The sequence below is a fragment of the Aptenodytes forsteri genome, unplaced genomic scaffold (genome assembly GCF_000699145.1).
Source record: "Aptenodytes forsteri isolate BGI_AS27 unplaced genomic scaffold, ASM69914v1 Scaffold390, whole genome shotgun sequence".
Lineage (NCBI taxonomy): Eukaryota > Metazoa > Chordata > Aves > Sphenisciformes > Spheniscidae > Aptenodytes > Aptenodytes forsteri.
This window is the reverse complement of record NW_008795631.1, coordinates 211,038-219,877: the sequence shown is the minus strand read 5'-3', so window position 1 is coordinate 219,877 and position 8,840 is coordinate 211,038. Positions and strand designations below refer to the sequence as shown.

General features: G+C 56.3%; 2 protein-coding genes across 2 annotated transcripts in view; both read left to right on the top strand.

Annotated features, from left to right (window-relative positions):
• The window catches only part of OLFM2 (olfactomedin 2), a 22,059-nt gene extending 20,655 nt beyond the window's left edge, over positions 1–1,404 (top strand). Inside the window, exon 6 of the mRNA XM_019472900.1 lies at positions 1,340–1,404. Within this exon, the coding sequence (XP_019328445.1) occupies positions 1,340–1,404 (65 nt within the window). The remainder of the gene's footprint in view (positions 1–1,339) is intronic.
• A 102-nt stretch (positions 1,405–1,506) lies between these two features.
• On the top strand, positions 1,507–2,921 carry LOC103901573 (microtubule-associated proteins 1A/1B light chain 3C). Its single transcript, XM_009282480.1, has 4 exons — positions 1,507–1,558; positions 1,643–1,698; positions 1,876–1,982; positions 2,732–2,921. Exons 1-4 carry the CDS (start codon positions 1,507–1,509, stop codon positions 2,919–2,921), a joined length of 405 nt encoding a protein of 134 aa, XP_009280755.1.
• Positions 2,922–8,840: the final 5,919 nt, after the last annotated feature.

Genomic DNA, 8,840 nt, shown 5'->3' with positions numbered 1-8,840 from the left:
GGGAGTTATTGCTGGCTGCGAGAACCACCTCAGGCCATCGATTATTATCTAATCCGCAGCGTAGTTTCATCGCTGGAATCGTTTGCCCAGCGGCGGCGTGGGGCCAGGGCCCTTCAGATGAACCGGGGGATAGAAGAGGCTTAAAAAGCAGTAACTCCCGGCGCACCAGCCCGGCCAGCTCACGGAGAAAATAAAAGTGCCTTTGCAGCCTGCCGGGGCACACGGAGGGGCCGCTGGGCTGGCACCGGGTCCACCGTGCTCACGCCGAGTCCTGTCCCGGGGAAGCTGAATCTGCTTCATTAAGCGCAGCACCGGTCTGGTGGGAAAACGAAGGATTTTAAATCACTGGTCCCTTCTGATGGGACCAGGCTTTCGGCATCACTCCCCTCCGGTGCCAGTCACCCAACGGCACCCACAGGCATGAGGTTGGGTGCTGCCCTAGCACCCAACCCAGCTGCTCCCCAAAATATCTGTAAGGAGCAAACTCTTCTCCTTCTCTTCTCCTTCTCTTCTCCTTCTCTTCTCCTCTTCTCTTCTTCTCCTCCTCTCCTCTCCTCTTCTCCTCCTCTCCTCTCCTCTCCTCTCCTCCTCCTCTCCTCTCCTCTCCTCCTTCTCTCCTCTCCTCTCCTTCTCCTCTCCTCCTCCTCTCCTTCTCTTCTCTCCCCTTCTCTTCTCTCCTCTCCTCTTCCTCTCCTCTTCTCTTCCTCTCCTCTCCTCTTCCCTCTCCTCTCCTCTCCTCTCCTCTTCTCCTCCTCTCCTCTCCTCTTCTCCTCCTCTCCTCTCCTCTTCTCCTCCTCTCCTCTCCTCTTCTCCTCCTCTCCTCTCCTCTTCTCCTCCTCTCCTCTCCTCTCCTCCTCCTCTCCTCTCCTCTCCTCTCCTCCTTCTCTCCTCTCCTCTCCTTCTCCTCTCCTCCTCCTCTCCTTCTCTTCTCTCCCCTTCTCTTCTCTCCTCTCCTCTTCCTCTCCTCTTCCTCTCCTCTCCTCTTCCCTCTCCTCTCCTCTCCTCTCCTCTTCTCCTCCTCTCCTCTCCTCTCCTCTCCTCCTCCTCTCCTCTCCTCTCCCCCTTCTCTCCTCTCCTCTCCTCCTTCTCTCCTCTCCTCTCCTTCTCCTCTCCTCCTCCTCTCCTTCTCTTCTCTCCCCTTCTCTTCTCTCCTCTCCTCTTCCTCTCCTCTCCTCTTCCCTCTCCTCTCCTCTCCTCTCCTCCTTCTCTCCTCTCCTCTCCTTCTCCTCTCCTCCTCCTCTCCTTCTCTTCTCTCCCCTTCTCTTCTCTCCTCTCCTCTTCCTCTCCTCTTCTCTTCCTCTCCTCTCCTCTTCCTCTTCCTCTCCCCCCTCCCTCCCAGCAGAGCCCAGCACCCTGCTGAGCATCCCAGCCCCTCCTATCCCCAGCCCAGGTGGGGCAGGATGAGCCTATATTAGGAGCTCTGCCAAGCAGCAGCTGCCCATGGCAGGGCTCGGGGAGCAGATTCTGTCTGTGCCTTGAGCTGCCTCCTCCTCCTCCTTCCAGAAGATGCAACCAGGCGACAGCAGCTCTCGCCCGTTCAAGCAAAGGAAAAGCCTCGGTAGGTTACTGGGGACGAGGGGAGCAGCAGAGCAGAGACACTGGGGCGGGCTGCACTTATTGCTCCTTCTTTTCTCTTCCACAGCCACCAGGATGCACGAAGTGACAGAGATCCGGATAAAATATCCCAACAAGATCCCGGTAAGGGCTGTGCCCCGCTCTCTTGGCGGCCGGCTGAAAGGCCGTGGGAGTCTTTGCTAAAGACTTTGTGGCTCAATTCTGAAGACCGCAGCTCTGCTTCTCTGGGTACCCCTGCAAGAGTGGTCCCAGAGCCTCCCAGTCCCTGTCTCCCCCTCCAGCATCTTCTCCCCGCTGCAGGTGGTTGTGGAGCGCTACCAGAAGGAGAAGACCTTGCCCCCCTTGAACAGGACCAAGTTCCTGGTGTCCCAGGACCTGCCCCTGTCCCAGTTTGCTGTCACCCTGCGGTAAGTGGTTAATGGGGGGGGGGGGGGGGGGGGGGGGGGGGGGGGGGGGGGGGGGGGGGGGGGGGGGGGTCCACAGCCCCGGACCAGCGCAAAAGCCCAGTCTAGATGCAGCTGGTCCTGTGAAACAGCTTGGCTTGGAAGCCACTTGGGCTGCTCCACTGGGCAAGTGTTTAGACTTGGCCTAATGCAATTAAGCCTTTGCAATCAGCAAAGAGCAGTTTGCTTGCCAAGGCGTGGCGGTGCCTTATGGCAGAATTCCTCCACCCTCGCTGGGACAAAAAGGTGACAATTAGCTCCCTTCCCTTCCCCCGGGGGACCTGCAGCACAGGCGAATCCTTAATTGGGGGTAGGTGATTAGCAGCCCTGCAAATGAGCAGCACTGGTGCAGCTGACTTGCAACCTTTTGTGCTCTGGGCTCTGCTTGAAAACCCTCCCAAGGTCCAACATCTCCTGGCTCCTGGTGGCACAGCTGGGGACGGATGGAGGTGAGAGCTTGTGGTTGGGGGTTGGCCCTTACAGATGTTTTGGGGAGCAGCTGACCACGCCCTAGCGCCCACCCTTGTGCCCGTGGGTGCTGGCGGGTGGCTGGCACCGGAGGGAGGTGATGCTGAAGCCCGGTGCCTTTGGGAGGGACCACGAGCACCGTGTCCCCATGGATGGGGTCCTCCCTAGGGAGCCTCCCCGATGGCCACGCTGCCTGGTGCTGGGCACTACTCAGCCGCACGCTGCCCTCACCTTCCTCTCGGCAGGACGCGGCTCTGCCTGGCCTCCTCCCAGACCTTCTACCTGCTGGTGAACAACAAAGGGCTGCCGAACATGGCCGTCACCATGCAGGAGCTGTACCGTGACAACAAGGATGAGGATGGCTTTCTCTACCTGACCTACGCCTCCCAGGAGATGTTCGGCAGCTCTTCCTCCAGCGAGCCAGCGGCTGCTTGACCACAAAAACCACCTGCCACCACCGTGTCCTCGTGGCTGCTCATCTCAGGACTCCGTTGCTGGTGAGGTCGGGGAGGTATCTCTCCAAACTTGGCTTAAAAATCTGCAGGGAGCCCCAGATCGTGGCTGGACCAAACCTTGCCGTGTCTCTGGCTGCAGTTTGACAGGCTCAGCTTTGCAACGGTCTTAAAAACTACGCTCAACACCTCCTTCATCTTGTGGCTTTAGTCACAAATTAGTCTCCGAAAACAGCAGAAGATGGTGCTGGTTTATTCTGGTCCACGGGAAGGTTGTTCTTCTAACAAAAGGCTCTTCTAAAGGCCTTTACAGCCTGTCATCCCTGCCCAGAAACCTTAGGCTCCTTCTAAACGCCTCTCCTAATAGGATCGGGTACGGGGAGTTTCATGGTTTGCGCAGGTTTTTGTTAAGCCGCGTGTCCGTTCTAGCTGCTGCTCGAGCGTCCGTGCTCTTGAAACGTGGAATAAAGAAAACCTGGCTGGTGCCTCTGGTCATCTAAACGCAGCTCGTCCCTTGGACGTGAAGCCAAGCCTTAACCTCGGGCCTTTGTCCCTGGCTTTGCTGGGCTGAGCTGGGGGGCCGGGGGAGCAAGAGTACAGAGAGGGCAAAGGGACTTTGCTCCCCCCCCGGAGCAAAACCAGCCTGGAGGAGACCCTCCTGCAGAAAAGCAGCTCCCCAATCTCGCTCCCCTCTGCAGAATGGGGTGGTTCACACACACACACCCCCCCCAACACCTCCAACCAGCACCCCAAGGACGGGGTACGTAGCTAAAAGCTGCAGCAAAGATTAGCTCAGGCTCAAATTGTCGCGTTGTGCTGTGAGTCAGACGTAAATGCTTCCTGCCACTGATACTGCAAAATGCCTCTTAAATATTTAAGGCTTCCCTTGCCATAAAACGCATTGTCACACTGGGTGAATATTTCATGCACGTTTTGTGTTAAAATGTTAATAAATAAGCTCTAAAATTAGCTGCCACCACAGCAGGAGCTGGGTCCCTGATGCGCTGGGGGGAGTTGAGACAAGTTCTCCCCCCCTTCCTGCACAGGGAGGGATGGAGATTGGGGGCTGGGGGCTGTACCGTACCCCCTGGCTGGATGCAGCCCCCAAATTGCGCAGCAGCAAGTCGTCTCCCGAGGCTTCGGGCTGGCTCAAGGCTGAGCTGGGGCACCAGAGGTATTTTTGTGGGGGGGTGGGTGACAGCTCCGTGCCGGTCAGTTGCTGGAGACCAGGGGCGAGCCCTAGTGACGGGGGAGCCTGGCTTGGCATCCCGGGGCTCAGCTGATGCGCCCCCACGTGCCCGCGACCAATGTGGCTCTGGGACTGCTGGCAGGGAAAACCAGGCAGAGCTGCCCCTGCCCGGGCCAAGGCAGGAGCACGGGGAGCGGCTGGAAAACGCTCACGGCTGCCTGCTACGAAACCGGCATGGAGCTGCAACCCTTAAAGCAAAGAGCAGAGCGGGGATGGGGCAGAGTGTAGAGGATCCACAAACCTGATTTCCCCGAGGAAAGGAGCTAAAAAATAAATATTTATGGCATTGCTGAGCTCTGGGCCCTGTTAGCTCAGCTGGGTGTTGCAGGGGGTTTTTGTACCCGTGTGGGGGGGGGGAGAGTGCTGCCGCCTGCCCCATCCCCTTCACCCGGGCTCCGTCATCCCCCAGCCTTTTTCCCCGTCTGTTATCCCAACCGCAGCGTTTACCTCTGCAACTGCTGGAGCTTCCCAGGCAGATGTTCGGAGGCGGCGCTTGCTCCCTGCACAGACACCTTCCCGCTCGGGGGTTTTACTTTTTTTATTTTTTAATTTTTTTTTTTTTTAACAAACATGTATTTAACTTGTCAGCCGGCAGCTGATCCGCTTACACCTAAACCCATCTCTCTCCCTGTTGAACAGGGAAGGGGCTGGCACGCCTCACAGTGTTTGCACACACACACGCACACAGACACACACACAGCCTCCACGCTCGTATTCCCTCCGGGCATCCTCTAATTAAAACCGCGAGCTCTTCGGGGCAAGGACTCTCCATTTTATGTGCGGGTATTATTTAGTCGGGTCCCTGCAGCCCATAGGGCTGGCTCTGGGCAGCCTGGACGTTCGAACCCCTTTCCGTGCTGAATTGCCTTTACGCGTGCGTGCGTGCATACGTTATTTTCCCGCGAGCATCCCTCGGGTACCTGAAAACTGCCTGGAAGCCCCCCCAGGCTCCAAGCAAACCGGAGAAGCACCGGGCTTTGTAGGGAGGGGAACGGGGGAGACCCCCCCCCTCAATCCACCCTCTGCTGTCCCAAGCTTGTGTCAGAGCAGGAGGGATGGGGGCTGGCATTTGTTAGAGCTTTCCAGAAAAGCTTCTGCATTCCAAAGGAGGGGTTGAAAGCAAGGAGAGCCCGCTTAGGCTCGCAGCCGTGCTTCCCCCGAACGCTTTCACTGCTCAGGGCATCACCTCCACACCAGACGCGTGCTACCTGGAGAAGGACGGGGTGGCTTGCCCTGCCAGTAAAAAAAAAAAAAAAAAAAAAGTCTCATTTACAGATGGAATTAATGCTGAAGGCTGCCGGAGCTGTGAGATGTGGCACCTTACGGGTTCAGAGCAGGTTCAACTCCTTAATGAACTCGCAGTGAGGAATAACCTGTGGAACAAAGGGGTCTGGAGCAGAGGAGGGTTAAAGAAGGGGGAGTGCAGCCCAGGAAAACCCCGATCTCCGGTGGGAGAGAGTTTTTCTCACATACCCGATCCACTTTCCTGCCCTTTTCCCATTTCCCCCCCCCCATCACGGGGAGGGAGGGGAAGCCCGAAAAGCCGTTTCCTTGCAGACGTCAGGTCTTACTCCGTGAGGATGAATCCTATGGGGAAGGCTGCACTCAAGCACGAAGCTGAAGGGGTTTCCCATCACCCAGCCCAGTCTAGTGGGACAAAGGACCCACGCGGGCATCGGCAAAGCCCGGCGAAAGCCCCGGGGCATTCTGGAAGGGCTTTGCCGAAGCCCTGGAGAGACCCTGCTGCCTTCCAGAGTCATTGCTGAACCAACTCTGAAGCCTGTCTTCAGCAAAGCTGGGCAAAAGCAAAAAAAAAACCGCCCAAGACTCCTGGGAGGGACGAAGCGAGCTTAGGGAATACAGGATTCGGCTTTTTCCCCACCCCGAATCCCCCCGGCAGAGGCAGCTGGGGGAAGGTGCCCCCCCCAGGGCCCTGCTCCCTTGGGCAGGTTTTTCCCAGGAAGAAGGTACTTTTAGGGACAGCGAGAGACAGCATCCGAGCTGCCCCACGGGTTGGGGGGGGTGCGGGGACGCTGGCAGGAGCCTCTGCCGCTGCATCCTGCAGCCGGGCAGGGCACATCAGTGGAGATGGCCGGAGAAGCTCGGTCCACCTCCCTCAGGCTCCCACTTTTGCAACGAGAGGACAACAGGACCACGCGCGCACCCCGGGCTTGGCAGACCGGGAGCAGCTCTCCCCCATCCAGGAGCGGGGATGCTGGAGGACGGGCTTCCCGCGTTTCATTTCTCCTGGTAAATCAGTTTTAAAAAAAAAATAAAATAAATAAATGCCAACCAGCATTTTACGGGATGCCGATGGACTTTTTTGCTGGTTCATTTGTTTTGCTAAATGCCATTTGTAATCGCAAGCCGCCCCGTACTAGTACAAATATAATTACATATTTATCGCCAATATAATTCTGAGTTAATTACATGGCAACTAATTTTCTCAGCAGGGGGTTGCAATATTTGGGTGTAAAGGAGACAGCTGTAATTCTGAGCACTTTTCCCCCCCCCAGTTTCTTTAACACGCTATGCAATGTCGCGCCGTTACTCTCTCGAGGCACCAAAGGGGACCAGCCAGCGCGTAGCAGGCGCAGAAGAAGTCTTCTTTCCAGACGCTGCCGAGCACTGAGATTGCCTGACCCGCGCTGCCGGATGGGATTTCACCTCCGGACGGGATTTCACCTCCCCGCTCCTCATTAAGATTCCCTTCACAGCCGTTTGTTTTTTTTTTTGTGTGTGTTCATTAGCGGGTAAATATCTATTGTTGGACTCTTTATCAGTCGGAAGAATCGCCGCGCCGTTGTTTTGTAAATTGTTCTTTCATCTCTGAAGATGCTGTTTGTGTGGGAAGCACTGCTCGACACACTGGCTCCTGATTATACTCAGTTCCTTTTGTCTGGCCCTTGAATAGATGTTTTCCATGAGAGCCATAATAATGAAGCCATCTCCGGATTGAGGTGATTAAACCCTCTCCGGCTGCTTTTTGTCCCCATCCGAAATTTTGCGGCTTCTCACATGAAGTGTCTGGCTTTCATTTCACTCCGGTTTTGCTCCTCCTGCAGCTGGAGGCTTCACGACTGTCACTTGGCTCCTACGTGATGAAGAAGGCACCTAAACGGTTTCAACCGTTTGCTGCCTGGCTTCAGGTCCTTCTGGAGACGCCCTTACGCCAGCCGTCTCCCTCAAAAACCTTCCCCTACCATTTTTTTTCCCCCCCCGCACTTTGTTGCTATAGTTGGAGTTTGGGCGGGCCCGGCTGGCGCACAAAAATAGCCCAAAAGGGGAAAACAAGAGGTTGGCTTGCTCAAGGTGCTCCCCGAGCCTGCAAATCCAGGAGCTCTTGGAAGTCGACGGAGCCCGAGCCCAGGCGATGCCGGCAGCAGGGCCTTAACCCGCAGCCTCCCCAGGCAGGAGCCAGCCCACGCTCTGCCTTCGCTGAGCCCAGTCGGATGCTACGAGCAATCAGCCCACTGGCCAACGACGCCGAGGAAGGCACGCAGGTCAAGCCCACGCGCCACCTTGCAGCATGACACAGCAAATAAAGGCGTATTTTTAAGCTGTCTAGGGGCAGGCACTCAGCTGCTGCCCTTCAAAGGGTCCGACTATTTACATCAAACGGCAGCCAGACCAGCGGAGCACCTTTGCCTCGGCTCTGTGAGCCCAGCCTTGATGTTATCGCCTCTTCGGAGCCATTTGTTCACCTTTATTTGTCCTGGGATTCCCCCAAGGCTGTTTAATTTCAGAGCTAAATCCAGGTTGATCCAGCAGCGGTGATATTTCCTGCCTGCATTCCTCCTCTTCTCATTACTTTATATTAAAAGCGATTTCACTTGCAGTCACATCTCACACTATTTATAACCCACGAGAGGGAATATTTTCTAGCAGAGCAGGTACTCGGAGGCTCTGACTCCGGCCGGGCTGCTCTGCCTGAGCCTGCACCCAGGACCAGGCGGGTCTGGGGTGACCAGAGCATCCCCCCAGGAGAGTCCAGCCAGCTGAGCATCATGGCTGGAAAGGGACTTACCCTTACACCGTGAGCATCCCGGCAGCATTGAAAAGGCAGGATTTTGTTTTGGCTGGTGCTGGTTCCCTGGTCAAATGAGTAAGGAACAGCTTGGGAATGACTCACCTTCCCTATCAGGCAATTAGCACCAGATCTGCAGCTAATGAGCTGTCCTGTCTCTCACCAGGCGGAGGTAAGATACATATTTAAAGAGATCATGGAAATAAAACACTAACCCCCTGCCACATCGCAGGCTATTTTTAAAACGTTAAAACGCGGCTTAATTATCTGGGTGGACGGTGCCGGGACGAACGGAGCTGGGTGCCCAGGGACCAGCAGGACCCGCACACGTTCCCAGCAGCCAGGGAGGAGCGGGGCTAACAGCGGCCAGAGGGGACGAGAGACCCAGCTGAAGGCATCGGCTCCTCCGAAAGCATCTCGGTGCCCACGCCGAGTCCCACCGATCGGCAGAAAGACGGTGTCCAAGGCCTGTCGGTGCCAATCCGTCCGTCGGAGTTCATACGATGAACTTTTCTAATCGACGCTCATTATGAATAGAAACCTTCTAGGAATCCAGCGTTGCCTCCGGCTGGTTTATTAATGATTAATGGCAGGCTGCCTTTCAAAACGAAGGCGTTAGATGTGAT

Bases quoted from the DNA above. Each gene is read 5' to 3' on its own strand.
- LOC103901573 (XM_009282480.1), top strand. From the start codon at position 1,507: ATGCAACCAGGCGACAGCAGCTCTCGCCCGTTCAAGCAAAGGAAAAGC. The intron at 1,699-1,875 runs GTAAGGGCTGTG...TCCCCGCTGCAG, and splicing joins AATATCCCAACAAGATCCCG to GTGGTTGTGGAGCGCTACCA. The intron at 1,983-2,731 runs GTAAGTGGTTAA...TCCTCTCGGCAG, and splicing joins CAGTTTGCTGTCACCCTGCG to GACGCGGCTCTGCCTGGCCT.